This window comes from Vidua chalybeata, chromosome 16, assembly GCF_026979565.1.
Source record: "Vidua chalybeata isolate OUT-0048 chromosome 16, bVidCha1 merged haplotype, whole genome shotgun sequence".
In the NCBI taxonomy this organism is placed as follows: Eukaryota; Metazoa; Chordata; class Aves; order Passeriformes; family Viduidae; genus Vidua; species Vidua chalybeata.
This window is the reverse complement of record NC_071545.1, coordinates 6,358,742-6,375,083: the sequence shown is the minus strand read 5'-3', so window position 1 is coordinate 6,375,083 and position 16,342 is coordinate 6,358,742. Positions and strand designations below refer to the sequence as shown.

Below are 16,342 nucleotides of genomic sequence, written 5' to 3'. Positions count from 1 at the left end.
AGAAGTGAGAAGAAAAGTGGGCAGTTATAGGAATTTGAAAGAAAAAGAAGAATGTACTTTGATGTTAATGACTTGAGTCAGAATACAAGGAGGCTGAACTTCCCAGAAATGAAGTTCATTAACAAGGAACCACAGATAACCTTCAGATGCCAAACTGAAAACTCTGGAGAAAGTAGACAATTCTCAGAAGGAAAAAAAATAAAGCCCTGTACAAACTATACTTAATGTAACATAAAGAAAGAAAGCAAAAGGCAGAATAGCTCTTGAAACTAAAAGAGGTATTAAACAGAAATTAAAGGGTCACTTAGATAACATTGGGCTGGAAAGCAGAAGAAAATGGAGCAGAGTAAATTTTAAACCTGGGCCATAGGTATTTGTTCACACAGAGCAAGGTCAGATGAGTCAGTTGCAGCACTATTATGGAGGAAACAAATAAGGAGTTAGCTGGGACTAGCACAGAGGGAGTACAATAAATAAAATAAGGAAATGGACTGTGGGGGAGAAGAGACAATATAGAAACAGAAGTGTAAAGAAAGAAGCAGCATAATAAATATTGTATGAACAAAGAGGGAAAAAGAACAGCTTGTTCTAGGTCAGTTCATGGAAACCTGCAGATCTCCCAAACCTGTTTTATTAATTCCCAATGCCAAGTTTAAAGCTGTGTGTGTACAGGACTTTTCACATAGAAAGGCAACTGTCTGTACAAATTCAAAGTTGACCATGGAAAGCTTTATCTCAATGGCAAAGGATGTTCCAAAACCACGAGCCCAGAGGAGTAAAATGACATCTGACTGCTTCAGGCATAAAATATTCTAGTGCAAGTGAGAATGAATGCTGCTGATCTAAAAGCTACTAGACATTGCTACTGCTGTTACTTTAATATGGGATTCTTCCAGCTCAGTTCATCTTTCCATAGGTGTTAATTCTTTGAAGGAACAGCAGGTACATTGGAAAATGTATTGTAAACAAATATGTAATTGTCTCCTATTCAGCATATTTACACATATACTCTTAAAAAAAAGAAAAAAGGTAATTTCTGAGTATTCTTGCACATGAAATGAAAGCAAGAAAAGTTTGATTTTTTGGCCATCGAGAGATACATGTAAGAGCCCAGTAAAAGTATGTGAATATAAGCTGTAAGAACTTTCACATGAAAAATCCAAGCAGATACATCATTTTGCAGGTGTGGGTGGGGTCACTACTAACCAGACAAGAAGTCTGAACAGTCCTGTTGGGTCTACTCTGAGATGATTACCTTAAGACAGTAAAAAGTAATGGGTCATATTTGTCAGTTCGATTCCTCCAGGGATGAATGGAGCCCCTCTTGGTATGGTGCAAAAAGAGAAGTAAAACCACCCAAGTAGAAAAGGGTGTCTGTGCTGAGTTCCCAGTGACTGCAATGGCTGAGTCACAGTGGGTTCTTGGACATGCAGGGGAGTTTTAGCAGGAAACCGCCTACCACTTTATTTAGAGCTCTCCTTCAGCTCTGCCATTCGACTCAGCTCGGGAGATGATTTTATCATTCTACATGTTGTGGATGCAGTTGCACAGAGGCACTTTCCAAAAGGACTCATATGTTTAGTGTTGGTTTTCATGAGGTTTCAATACGTTCACTTCAGATGGAAGAAATACTGCCCCTTCTGCCTCCTTCTCTCCATCCACTCAGATTTGTTTGAGTCATCCCTGACCTTCACAGATGCTCAGCTCTGTTTAGAAACCAGCACACTGGCAGTGTGTGCCTTGTGAGCACAGACAGATGCAGTAGCACAAAAACACTTACCTTCAAAATCTGAATACTTCTGGTATCTTGTGATTAATTTTAAGTAAAGCAGGAGTTCCAAGGTCCAGAAAAGCAGGGGGAACCTCAGTTCTGCCAGACTATCCTGCTTCAACTCAGTGATTTCCACATTCAGCACCTGAGAAAGTCCTGCACTCCCATGTGCAGCACATTATCTTTTTGGCTATTAACATAACTAAATCAACAGTAAGTTTGTATTAAAAAAAACTGTTCTGGAATGCTAGCAAAGTTCCTTCTTTGTAGAACACAGAATTATCTATAGGAAACTGTATTTAAAAAATCTAATAGCAAATTCCAGCCCTTAAAATTGAGGCAGGGCCTTCCTTGGGTTTCCTGCCAATTCTGTCCTAGTTTTGTGAGAGCTGAGATCACACATTTCCCCAGCACCCCTGTGTCAGTCAGTGCACACAGGCGTAAGTGGGCAGATTTCAGGTTGCATATGCAAATATAAATCTGATATTGCCCAGTTTTTCAGTTCTTGGCTTTGTAACCATGTACCATCAGCATGGTGTGTATACCAGGGTACAGGATGGCAGGAAGGCTGTGGTATGTGCTCTACTGAAGTGCAAACTCCTAATTAGGAGAACAGAAGAGGAAATGGGGTAACGATTCTCTGGAAGAGTGATGGGCTCTCTGCACAGCCTCATGACTGCACTGAAATCCCATTTTCAGAGGGGAATGGTTACTAAATTCCCAATGATTAGGACTCGTTTCCAGTCATAGAGTGCTCCTCAGTGTGGTAAACCCAGAAGAGAAAAATGCACAGACCCTCCCAAATCTGCTTCTGCCTGCACAGGCATCTGTCATATTTCCCCAGCCCTGAGAAGGGGGCTGGGAGGAGGTAAGGGAAGAAACAAAACCCAAGAGGATACCCATTTCTGTCTGCATATAGCAGTATGCAGAATCATTTATGTAAATTAGAATTGGCTATGGGACTTGTGGGAAGTTGGCAGTGACACTGTCAGTGTCTCAAAGTTAAGGTATGAGTGAAATTAAGAGAGGAAAGTCTCTTAAAGCTGTTTCTAAATAACCAGTACAAACATGCAGTTAATTCAGCAACAATTGCTTTGGCAACCTACATTGGCAGCTTCAGACACTCGGGATCACTTTCTCATTTTTATGCTGCACAAATGTCTGCTTGTGGGTCATTTTTTGAAGCCAGATTCAGCTTTAGCCCTGCCTTTGAAGTTCACATTTGAGAGATCATCATAGGCAGAGCAGAGGAAGGATACTGCCTGAATCATGAGAGATGATCTGTTTGCCAAAGCCCTGCAGGCTGTACCACTCTTGGCATTTTGTGCAGCAGGTCTGTCACATGAAGAGGATTCATACGTGCCGTGAAACAACTCAATGAGTGCAACTCCCTAACAACCAATGGGTTTTACTTCCCCAGGCTCCAGTCCAGTGTTTCTCTCTCCCCCCAGATCACAGCATTCCTTCTCTTCCCCTGCCATCACAACCACAGGTTGGTTCAAAATGAACAGGAAATAGCCACACTCAGATCTGTCTGCCACCTGCTAGTGGAAACTGGGAATTCACTGGAATTCATGGAACAGGAGGCAGGTCACACACATGTTATGCCCCTGATGCCACAATGATGCCACAATTTATCTACACAGTTGATATTTTAAAGTTTCATGTATGTAGTTCAGTTTTCCTGACATTAAACTTTGAAAAAAAATAAAAAGAAAAAAGAAAGGAAAATAAAAGAAGAAGAAAAACCCATAGCCTTTCGGGGGACCAGAAACCAATTTCAGGAAACATTACCAACTCTGATGGTAAACACAGCCACTGAGAGTAAATGCATTCTTTTTTTTGTGTGTGTGTGTGTATTTGTGTGTGTATTGGAACAGGTTTTTAACTGAATTTCCTAGAAACAGAGAAGTAATAGTGTGGAATGCTATGATTTACTGCTGGAATAACACAATGCACCATTATCAGTGGTGAGCTATTTCTAGTATGGCCCATGAGCAGGCAAGAAGTGAGGGCTTTTTTGATCCAGGCAAGCTGCTTTTTCCAGCCCTGACACCTGGAACCCTCCAGTGCAGGGATCTCTTGGCAGCCCTGCCTGGGGCCACCCTGGTCTCTGGCCCAGTGATCAATCAATGACTGTCCTGGGGAAAATGGATAAGAAAAGAAATGTCCTAAGAAAAGAAGGATAAAGTATGCAAGGAATAAAAAGCCAGAATTAAACTGGAGGAGTTAGGCAGTGTCCTTTAAGCGAATTCAAAATTTGTAATGCAAGTGTATCTAGAATCTCTTTGTCCTTAATCTCTTCAAAAATAGGCTATTTTAGCAGTAGATCTAAGGTCAGGACTGCTCTGTTGTGGGTGCAATCCTGTTTTTCCATATTGCTATAAACATCTACTTGGAGATCTCTGCCCAACTGCCACTGGCAGCACTTTGGATGCAGAAGTCAAGTCTGCATGTGAAGTCGCATTTGTATTCTCCTATAGCCACAGCACATCCATCACATTCCTAATAAAGCAACAGCACCAACTACAGAACAAAATGTTCAACTTGCACAACAAAGAAAAAAATTTCTGAGACACTTCCTAAGAACAGAGCCACTGTCCTATTGTTACTGTGTTTATAGACTACTGGAACAGGAAATCTTCTGATGTGCTCTGATGAAACTCCTGCCAAGTCTTTAGCAAAAAGTCTAAACTCGAGGAAATTTCCTCCTGACCAGAGCACAGAGTCTGAGCATGGACTTGGGAAGATACTGGGCTATTTTTAATGTAGCCAGAAATTCTGGGTGTCTGGCTGGCTTCTGAAGCTCAGCAAGCCTCTCAGGATATGCAGGACCTTGTCTGTAGCTGCTCCACCTTTGCCAAGGGTAAGGACAGCACTGTGTGAAGATTACAAAGGGTCTAACTGCAAAAACTACTCCCTGTTAGTAATTTAACCTTTCTTACAGACCCAGGAAGAGAGTATATAAACCTATTTATACGGGAAGTCATGACAGAGAGCACAGTATTTAAATTTACATTAAATTTACAGTCATACATTTATTAGTATTTCTTGCTGGTACTGTAGTAGGTGTTTCTCTGTATCTATTTGCATATGAAAGCTCTTGAGGGAAAAGGCTCCAACACTTGGCATAGGAAGAATTATATCTGCTTTTTCTTTATGACTTATCACACAGCTAATCTGAATTTTTAAACTGGTGATTAGAGACATCTAATTATGGAACTTCAGATTAGCTATGGACTAAATCAGCAACTACCTGCAGGCTGTATGAATTTATGTTGGATGAGGCTCCAGTGTCAGCAATATACAGATCATTTTGTTTGGAAGTAAATCCCGAAGGTCACGGACAGAGTTTTGGTACCGCTGCAAAAACTGAGAGGTAACTCAGTCCATACTCCAGTGGTATAAGACAGAGACAGCACAGGGCAGGTGGAGCAAAGACCTAAGGAGAAGTACAAATTTCAACTGTTCTCCTGTAAGAATAGCTCCAGTTACCTTTCCAGAAGGCTTTTCTGTCAGTAAAGGTGTATTAGAATCACTGGTGGTTTCAGGCATCACAGGTCACTTACCCATGTGTCCAGTAAGTTTTAGAAGGTCGTCTTGGCAAGCTCAGTTCAATTAATGTGATTAAGGTAAGGCTTCTTCTAGACTCATTATCAGAAATTTTGCCAGTATTTTCTTGTGACGTTATTGTGAACAGAAATAGATCTGCAGTTGAAATACAGCACAGCACTCATTTCCAGTTTAACACAAGTTACAATAGGACTTCTTGCACTCTCAGAGGACAAAGTGGCCCTGGAAAAGTGAGTCACCACAGACAGAAACCCTCCCTATAAGAGCAACTCCATGAGGTCTCTCCAGAACTCCTGCAGAAAATCCTCCATGCTGGGCACTCTTCCAACTTTCATAGTCTTAATTATCTAATTTACTGATAGAGGACATCAAGGCCTGGATGCTAAGCTACACTAATTTTACATAACATAATATTTCTTCTTAATTAATCCAAAAGTATGTGTGGTAAGGTCTGTATATAACTTTTAAAGATATTTCTAAAATTAGAAAATGCTTCATTAATATCATTGGATGATATTTCTTTAACATCAGATGCCAAAAATTCTACATTTAAAGGACTTTTTTATCTTTCATCAGAAACTGTCAGCTTATTCTCCTGATTCCTAGAAATATTCCTGGAGCTGGAACATGGTGAAACTAATCCATTTTGCACTCAGCTTGTTGAGCTCACATGTAAAATTGGCTGAACTTTGCAATAAATCTGGAGAGGGAAAATGTCTGAAGAAAAAAAATCCAATTCTTTTTCCACAACAGCAATTATGGTGGGTTTTTTTTTCCTTTTCTTTTCTTGGCAAATGAGGAATTAATATTTTTACTCTGAAGAAAACTATTGACCCACCTATCAGGACTTATCTTTTCTCCAGGGACAGAGGAGGAAGAGAAATCTGGATAATTTCTCAATACTTTGAAGAGTGTAAGCCAATAACAAAATCTATATTAGACCAATCTGTACAGTAGAATAAAAGGTGCACATTCAGTAGTTTCTGTTTGTTTGGTATAGGAGTTATTAGATACTGCAGAACCAAATATATTCCATCATCAGAAGAGTTTGGTGGTTTATGATTTGGGATTTGACTGCAACTGAAAAAAAGATCTGTCAATGAAGGTAGATTACAATCACAGTAGGAATACAGAGGTCAGCATATCATGCCCATGGAAGGTCTTTTCTCTGAGTATTAACAGTGATTTATTCAGATTTAGTCATCCAGGCTTGATGGCTTCAAGTTTTAAAAATCCAACCAAATAATCTGAAAGTGCCTCAGTGAGTTGTCCACCTGGATCTGGCTGATGCTGCAAAACACTGCTTTGCCATCACCTTCTCGTTTCTCAACTTCCAGTGTGCTAATTCTGCCTCCTGTAACAGCACTTCATCAGTCTTTATTCACTTTAAGAACAAGACAACCTTTTTCTTTTTAATTTGGACTGTAGAATCTCTCTACATTCAAAGAAATGGAACTGAGATTTGGATCCATTTGACTATATTAAGAATTAATTTTATTCAATTTCTGTGGACTGAAAACCAAAGATGAGGAACACTTGAATCATTTCCTTTACCTCACCCCAACCATAAAAATCTCCCCATGTGTTGATTATGCCCAAGAATAAAATGTGTTCCTCTAGCCAGCACTGAAAGCTCTGTAGTTCAGCAGATGTATCTGGAAGCCAAACTAGCTTCATGTGCTTCTGCTTTAAGATGTCCAGCCCAGTATTTATTGCTGCAGTTCCCTGAACAGCACCCTGCTACCTCTTCAATTAGCACCAACGATATTTTTAGGGATACAGAGTTCCTTCATCAATTGTGGAGTATGCACATACAGACACACTCACACACAATCCAGTAAGACAAATTTGTCATTTGGATGAAAAAAAACATCATAAAGCAGGCTGCCCTTTCACAATATTTTTACCAACAATTTTGAGACTTTCCCTTTTTTCCCCCCCCACTCAACTAACTATGAAGAAGGATGTCTAAACTACTGAAATGCAGAAAACCCAAACCACATTTTCATGTGGTTAAGTGCTCAGCATTTGGATTCATGAGACTAATGTGAATCTTGATTTGACTTAGTTAATATCAACAAGGAACTTCCACTGAACATCAGACAGGATCCATTTAGTCTGGGCTCAAGGAAACCAGCATTAACTACCCTGAGAAAGTAATTAACATAATTCAAATTAAACAATTCCAGAATAGTCAGCTGAGAAAGAAACTTCCCTCATAGCCTCAGACACTTAATTTACTGCTTATTTGAAAAATAGCAGTTTATATCTATACTATAAGAGATATATAGTTTATATCTCTTACAGTGAATTATTTCAGACAACACAGACTATTCAAAGGAACTTAAGGGACAGAGAGGATCAGCTCTTACTCAGCCTTAATCCACAATTAAGCTTAATTTGTTTAACTTCCAAACCTCAGAATTCTTCATTCTAGCCAGCACACATGTGCACATCCTTTTTAGAAGACAAAACCACTAATTCCTCTAATCCATCCCATCTGGATGGGATCTGACTTGGACATTCTCTGCAGAACAGCAGAGAGAATTAATTTCAGTTCAGAGAGAATTAATTATTGCTGTACCAACTGGCTTGCCCTTGTCTAGGTAGATGCTTATCAAAGCTTGATAACAATTTGGTGACATCCTCAAAATGTATTTTGTTCTTGGCATAATGATGAATTTGCTGTGACTGACAGCCTGGCCGGACACACATTGTTCTTCAGTGATACCTAGCATGATAACTAATACCAGTGTAAAGTGAGTCACATCTGTAGCTGTTTTACCTGGAAGAGTTGACTAAAAGGATAAGAAGATGAGCTGTATTCATCAGGCCCACTTTATTACCTCTTAACTTAGAAAATGATTGATTGGATAGTATGGGAATGGAAATGTGTGAGGCAATAGCACAACAGCTGCATCTCTTGGACACGTCCTGTTTAAATGCATCAAACTCTAACCCAAATACTTTGTCAAAGTGGGTGACAGGTTCACACTTGGCTCAGTGCTGCTGGTTTCAGTGCATCTGAAAGCAGACTCACAGACAGTGTGGTGTCTAATTTACTTGCAAAATCAAAGAATTCCGATTTCAAGGGTTTCGTTTAAATGAAAATTCAGATTCTGGAGAAGAAAACAAAACCCACTAAAACAGGAAGGATGGTATTGTGGTTAAGTTTCTAGTATTGGGCTGTGAAGACCTGAATTATGTTCCATTCCTAGCCCTTCTGCAGTCTATCTCACTCTCTGACTTCAAGCAAATCACTGAATCTCTTGGTGCTTCAGTTCCCCTTTTCTAATGATGATGTTGGTGATTTGATCAGTTTAGATACTGAGTACATTCATGTGAGAGTTATCATGTACAGTATCAGCACAAGACAAAAGACAAATAGTCAAATATGACTCTATTTACTGAACCATTTTTGCAGGAAAATAGCAATTCTATATTAATTCCCACACTGATTCCTTACTGTACCAAACTCTAAGCAACATGCTGTCCCACAGACACATTGGCCTGTCCATTAATCCAGATGGATAATAGAATCAGTGTCTCCTTCTATTCTCAAAAGCCAGGAAAAAGCTAAAATGGGGAGTGCCTGCTGGTTTCCTAAGCCTTTCAGGTTTTCTGATTTTTTTTTTCCCCAGAGGACTGTCCCTGCAGTGGAGATGAATTCAGCAGGGTGTGGAATGCCCCATAATGGATTTTATACTGGGGAATACCACACATGGTATCACAACCTCATCCCTCCTGGTGGTTTCAGAGGGTGAGGAAAGGCTTGGAGCACAAATAGAAGAAGCTCTGCCTGCATTATTCTGCTGTTAGTTGGGCTAAGAGTGTGGGGTTTGGAAAACTAACCAACAGGCAAATGTCTCATGTATTCCCAACAGAAACAGAAACTCTCCCACCTCCAAAACCATCTTCAGAACCATGTTTTTTCTCTTGCTGCTTTCTGGTAGGCCTTACCTGGCATCCCTATTCCCAGGGCTTTCTAAACAGATTCCCTGTCACCTTTGTCCTGTTTCTAGCCAGTAAGCCATGCTCCTGCTTTACAAATGCCCAGCAATTCCTCTGAATTTTCTGTCATTTTTCAAAACAATGTTTACAAAATAGGGCTAAGGACTTTAATTTTTAACTAAAGCTAAGTTTGTTCTTTATCCTAACTTTTGGAGGTTTACTGATACAAACCTTCAGAGCAAAAGCATTTACTTTCCTGCTCTAGAAACAAGGGAGAAAGGAAGATGGGGTAATGTCTTAAATTTAATAATTAATAATTAAATTTAATTAATAATTAATAATTAAATTTAATAATTTTCTCTCCAGATTTTGCTTTTCTTTTCTGAGACCATCATCAGGGAAGGAAACGCAATTTGTTTCTCCACATGGAGAAAAATAAGCATTTCACATGGAAGGTTTTACTTATCAAATAGACTCTAATTCACCTTGCAAAAAGCAGCAAGTGCTCCTTAAGCTGCCACAGCACGGGTCAGAATCACCTTGACTGGCAGCGGTGTTTTCACCTTCAGTGCTTTATCTAAAGATGCTTCCCCCCAGATGCTCTGTCCAGCAGCTCTGCCCAGGTTCCCCTTTCTGCACTGCCCTGCACTGCACTGTACTGTGACCGCACCCTGTGGGATCCCGCTGGCACGGAGCTCCTCCCGAGGCACACACTGCTGGGGGTTTAAGGCGAGGGAGGGGATGCAGGAAAGGAAACCAAAGGATGAGAATGGAGAGTTGCAAAAACAAAACATGCGTGGGTAAAACTGAAGATTTCCCAAGAAAGCTCAACTTGTGGGACCCTCACATCTAAACCCTCAACTCCTATCACAGAAACTTCACTCACTGTGCAAATCTCCTTCACACACTACAGCTGAAGCCCATTTCTCCTGGGCAAGCCTTTCTAAGGCACTTCATGGAGCACCCTGGACCACTTTCACTATGGTTCACATAAGGGATGGTGTCAAACTCCATAAGCAGCAGCCTGACACACTTGGCTTCTGGTGTCCAAGCTGGCAAGTTCACTCCATCACTCTCCTCTGCGACTGGGAGTTCACCTACCCATTCGAGCCTTGCCAAGCTCTGAAGCGTTGCAACTGAATATTATTACCACATTCCTGCTCAATGAACACGACTTATTGGACGGACACTTTGTCAGCTGCACTACTCAGTCCATGGCAGACAGACTGCATGTGCACCTGCAGGATCTTTCTTTCCCCTGTGATCTTACAAAATTAAAAATTACATGAGAGTGAAACAGCTTTCCTGGCACATCTACAGCAACCTCCAGCCAACTCTGTCTCATGTGAGAAACTCGCATCCCAATGTGCTGCATTACAGCCATGAAGTGCTCTGCCCCTAAAAGCCACAGCCACGGCAGGACAAGGCTGCAGCAGCAGGGAGGGAGCTCGCTGGGCGCCCCGGGGGCTGGGAGAGGAGTTAAGAGGATCTGAGCTATACTTTCGGTTCTGATTTACCTTATCTTGACAGAGTTAAGCACTTCAAAACCCTTTTCTTTGAAGAGTGGGGGGGGGGAGGAAGGGGACTTTGTCTTGCCAAAGTAGACTTTAAGCTGCTAAGGGCAAGGCCTGGCTGTAGTACTTGTGTGAACACCAACAGTACCATAGCCAAACCAGCCACGAAATCTACTCCTGCGTGGAGCACACTATGCCAAAGAGTGGCAATATTGCATGTTCAGATTCTAAGGGAAGTTTCAGTTTCACCAGTCCTTCATGCTTTTGCTTGATACAGTAAAGCAAATGAGCTTCGTCCAGCAGATTATGCCAAACCTTGACTAAAGCTCTGTTGCTCAAAACTTGAGAGAGGAGTCTGAGCATAAAGTGAATCTCTGTGCAAGGTCTTAAAATTAATGGCACACTGCTTCTCCAAATTCATGACAACTATGCTCTTGCATGACAGAAATAAGCAGTAAATTTTGGTGGCTAAAACATCATCAGAAATGTCAAGATTCATCTATTGTACACTGGCTGCACATCACTGTAAGGTGCTGTATTGCCATCAGGTTAAGTCAGTCTGTGATCACACTGGATTTTGAAAAGAATATTTAGTCTCAAAGCAAGAAATACATTCCCTCAACTTCATCCCAAAAGACAACTCATAAGGCATTGCCATCCCCTCTCCCCTTAATCACTTGACAGAGACATTTCCTTTGCATTGTCACAAAACATCATGTTAACTACAGAGAAACATCTTGGCCTCTAAAACGTGGTGGTTATTTAATAAACATCCTCTTTGGAAGAAAGCACACTTTACTGGGCCTGCTTAAGGGAGCACATAACATACGGGTGCGGTATTTGAGGTTTCAAATCTCTTTCTGGGTGAGCAGGAGAGCATTCCAAGTCTCCTGCACTGGCTGCTGGCAAGGTTATAAATAGCGCTGGGATTTGAACAGCTACTTTTAATTCTGATTACTCTGGAGAAAACCCCAGGGAAGTTCTGCTTTAACAACTCAAACCCCAGTGTTGCATCTTTACAGTCTTCTCAGTGGATCATAAGCATTATAAGCTTCTATGAATGCTTTTTTTGTACTTTGAGATTATTGGTCTAATATTTTGTCCTTTTTTTTAACATTTAAATTATACATTAAGTCCTCTTACCTCTTCTGTCCATGCTGACCTGTTAGCTCTGAGAACAGCTGTTTTCACGTTAAACCTCCCCGCAGTGGTTGCTTGCTTGCTTTTCTTGCCATTTCCCCCCCCACACACACACGTTTTGAGGTAGCTGCCATCAGAGCCTCATCCATCACCTACCTCTTGTCCTCCCTGGGGCCACACAGGGCTTCCGTGCTCGGATTTTCCCCGCAGCACCTCTCGACCCTGCCCGCGGCCACCGCCTGCTCCAAAGGGGCTGTCCGGGAAAAAAAAGGCAAAAAAAGAGTAAACCCAGACGTAGTCGGATAGAAGAAGAGAGGTTGAAGAGCATCCCCAGCGGCGGGCAGGGAGCCTGCCGTTCTCCGGAGGCGGTGCCACCGCTGGCTCAGAGCCACCAAGCCTTTGGGAAAGCGAAAGTGAACGTAGGCCACATGCTTTCCGAGAAGGCGGGGAGGAGCCGAGCCGAGCTCCGCCGCGTTAAATAAAAAGCCGGGGCGATGCGTGGCCACAGAGCGCTGGAGGGGCCGGGAGTGCTGCAGGAGTCGCTCGCCCGCCCGCCCCGCGGCAGCCCCGGCTCGCCGCGGCGCCAGGCAGGGCCCCCGCCGGAGGATGCTCGACCGGCCCCCGGGGCCAGGACCGGGACTAGCAGCAGGACTGGGACTGGCAGCGTGTGCTGCGCTCCGGGGACGGCCCCCACCCGCGGCACCCCGAGGTAAGGGAGGGTGTCTGCCCCGGGGGGTCCGCGCCAACCGCGATGTGCACCGAGGGCTCAGATTTCGGAGGAGTCTTGCCAGATGTGCCAAGAGCGTGGTGGCTTCGGGAGTCTTTGCCCTTTAATTTTTTTTTTTTTTTAAATACATTTTACCCCTCCCTTTTTGACTCAGTGTCCGTGCTCAGACAGACCTGTCGTGCCTGGTGTAAAATAGTGGGACAAGCACTAAAGGGAACACGCAGCGGGGTTCGCAGGGCCCCGCGCCCGCAGTGCCCGCACGGCCGCGCCGCCGCCGGGACCAGCCGGGCCAGGCCCCGGGACCCCGCAGAAGTCTCCGCTCCGCCGCAGTCGTGGCACCCTTGTCCCAGATCCCTGCCCTGGCTTTCGGGCTCCGAAGACTGGCGTGTTCCCCGTTTGCTCTGTTCGCCTCGGAAAGGCACTGCAAACTCTCGCTTAGCTCCCTACGGCTTCTGCTAGGGAGCCCTTTGATTTTTAGATCGCGGGCTTAGTGCTTATTTCTCCCCAGGGTGTCCTGAAACGGAATTTTTAACTTTAAATACTGAGCGATAATCCTGGCTCAGTAATTGGAAAAACTGGCATCAGTTTCCTTCTGCTGTGCAAAGCAAGCCCAATGCTACTTTCAGCCTGTTACTTACCAGCTTAAGGATTTTATAACCCTCGTAGGTGTTTGAGGAAGTAATATGACCTAAATGAAACTAAACATCAAGTTGTTAAATTAGCACAGACAGGAATCCAGCGGCATGCTTTCTTAGAAATCCTCATTAGCATGTTACCCTGAACTGTGAGACGGCTGAGGGATTCATTTCTGAGAATCCTTCAAGGTTTCTCAACAAGCTGCTGCTGCAGATCTATATCTGACTATAGGGATAAATCCTAAAATCTATGCTTGCCAGTAAGGTCAAGGCAGCCAGCGGAGATGTATTGAACCACACTGTCAGAGGCAGACATTTCAGGCCAAACTCATTCCTGGTGCAGCACTGCTAATTCCTTTGAAGTAACACGAGGGATGAATTTAGTCCCTCATGTTGAAAGATATATCAATAGGAAGCAATTTAGATTGGGCCACTTAAAGTGCATGTGATACAAAAAAGAGAGAGACTGTGGAGTAATGCTTTAAGGGTTCACAGAGGTTGATTTGTATAAGCTAGTAGGTTGTAGCATTGCTGTCCCAAGGGAAACTTGGGAGAATGGAAATAGCCTTTTATAGCTGAGCCTCAGGTTAACAGGAGAGAGGAAAGAAGTTTTAGGATTACTGTGTAAATTGACCGTGTTACAGGCTGCCCCTCCAAGTTACACATCAGTCATACAATGGAACCTCACCTCACTCTCTTCCCCAATTATCTGGGAACACAGCCTTCATCCACTTTCTCTTTTTTCATACAATGCAAGCACCAAATAACAACATTGTGTGCAGAGTTCTGACATTGTAGTTGGGAATGCAGAAAAAATGGTAATTCAGTTGTAAAACCTTGTTGATTTGTTCTTTAAAAACTTGAGAATGGGAGAGGGTGTCCATGAGATGACTTCTCATTGAGAAGGCATTTGAGTTGCTAGGCCCTGAAAAGGGCTCATAGCAGGGAAACTTACTTTCTTCTGTAGCTGTTAATGATCCTTGCTAAATATTTTTGGAGCTTTGGAGTTTGCCATAGTGATAGGCTGCTAATCTTGTCCAAAAGAGAGCAGTTGCTTGCCTGGTGTAAATTGGAAAATGAATATGTTGTTATTTTATAAGGGGTGGGAGGTGTATCAATGGAAGAGTTGGTCATTCAGCGATTGCTGCCGGCTGTCCCTGGGGATGGATCTCACATGGTGTCTCTCCTTGGCATTTCAGAGTAGCTGCTGGAAGGCCGCCCTGCCGTAGCCGCTGACGCTATGGAAGACCGCATCCGCTGCTCTCGGCTGTAGGATGGTAGCGCACAGCAAGGTGTCAGCAGATAATGCACTTGGAGCAGACCCAAGAAGGCTTCTTGACCCTCCGGCACGGGATTGCTCACAGGCACGAGGCTTCCAGGGCCCCGGCCGGCCCGGCACTGTGCAGGCACAGGGCAACACACACTTCCGAACCTTTCGCTCCCAAGCGGATTTCAGTAGCATCACTCGAGCCAGCAGCCTGCTGGATGCCTGTGGCTTCTACTGGGGGCCTCTGACTGTCAGTGCTGCCCACGAGAAGCTGAAGCCTGAGCCCGAGGGCACCTTCCTCATCAGGGACAGCACGCAAAAGAATTGCTTCTTTGCCATCAGTGTTAAGACTGCAACTGGACCCACCAGTATCCGGATTAACTTTCAGACTGGGCGTTTCAGCCTGGATGGCAGCAAAGAGACTTTTGACTGTCTTTTTAAGCTGCTGGAACATTACCTAAGCTCCCCGAGGAAGGTACTGGTTGCCCCCCTTCGCAAGGTCCGGGTGCAGCCACTGCAGGAGCTCTGCCGGAAAAGCATCGTGAAGACTTTTGGAAGAGAGAACTTAAATCAGATCCCACTCAATCCTGTTTTAAAGGACTACCTGAAATCCTTCCCATTTCAGATATAAGTGCAGCATTAACTGTATAGGGACACATTAGACATGTGTAACGAAATCCATCTTCCTGGGTTTTTAAATATGTTTGACAGTGAGCGAACTTATTTTTGTAGCAGTTTACTGTATTTTGCGATGGAACCTGAACACTTGACTTCTTATGTTTACAAAAACTGTTTGCACAAACCTGGGGTTTTAAAACCCTGGCATAATTTTTCTGCCAAGCAGAATATTTTACTATTTTATAATATTTTTAATGATATTAACATAATAAACATTATTGTCACAGTTTTTAAAAAAATAGCATCTCTGTTTGTAGTTTTAAAGGCTCTGGCACCTATCCTGCTGCCAGACTAACTGCTTAACTGAGTGTGTAAGTGCAGACAGGTCTCCACATGGTCCTGCTTCTTTGCCCTAGCAAATTAGTCTGTCTTAGTGCTGGTCCAGCAAGCAGAGGATTCCTGCCTGCAAAAGCCTAGAATTAAAAAGGGCAAGCAAGTAGAAAATATACTCAGGGTGAATCTGCCCAGGAATCCACTTCTCTCCTAAATCCATGAGAGCAGGAACAATGTATTAAGACTGCAGTGATGCATAGTTTTTGACAGTGCAAATCAAACCCTTGGCTGAGCAAACTCCACCAACACTGGTTTGTCTTATTTCTGTGGAAAGGTGCAAAACCCTAAGCTATAAGACATTGCTGTCTGACATAACCAAACCCCATGAACCTCAGTGGGGAAAAATAAAACTGTCCAGAAATGCTCTTCACACACTTTAAAAGTCTGTGAATGCTGTAACATTGTGATGCATTGGGGAAAGGATAGTTTAGTTCCCTTTAAAAATTTGCATACACAAATGGCAAAGGTGCAGACATCCTTAGACATAAAAAATATGTTTCTCATCTTAAATTCCTCCTGATCTACAGAGCAGAGATTTGGCATGTTAAAAGAATCTATGACTTAGCTCCATGACAGGATCCAGAGAACATCAGCCTTTACATTTGCAGCTGTAATTTCTAGTGGCTAAGCTGCATTCAGAGAAAGTTAAACTACATTAACTGCTCTGTTTCCATCTGCTCATGAAACACAAAAACAGTGCCCCCACAAACTGCAGCTGTGAATGACTTGAAATGCCTGATTTGGCAAAATGTC

The 16,342-nt window shown here is 43.0% G+C and overlaps 2 protein-coding genes across 2 annotated transcripts in view; one reads left to right on the top strand and one right to left on the bottom strand.

Annotated features, from left to right (window-relative positions):
* The window catches only part of RMI2 (RecQ mediated genome instability 2), a 33,481-nt gene that overhangs the window by 15,619 nt on the left and 1,520 nt on the right, over nt 1-16,342 (bottom strand). The window contains exon 2 of the mRNA XM_053957970.1: nt 12,106-12,202. Coding sequence (XP_053813945.1) covers nt 12,106-12,202 — 97 coding nt within the window. The remainder of the gene's footprint in view (nt 1-12,105; nt 12,203-16,342) is intronic.
* SOCS1 (suppressor of cytokine signaling 1) lies at nt 12,485-15,495 on the top strand. Its single transcript, XM_053957968.1, has 2 exons — nt 12,485-12,658; nt 14,511-15,495. The coding sequence occupies exon 2, from the start codon at nt 14,586-14,588 to the stop codon at nt 15,207-15,209; it is 624 nt and encodes a 207-aa protein (XP_053813943.1). The 5' UTR covers nt 12,485-12,658; nt 14,511-14,585; the 3' UTR covers nt 15,210-15,495.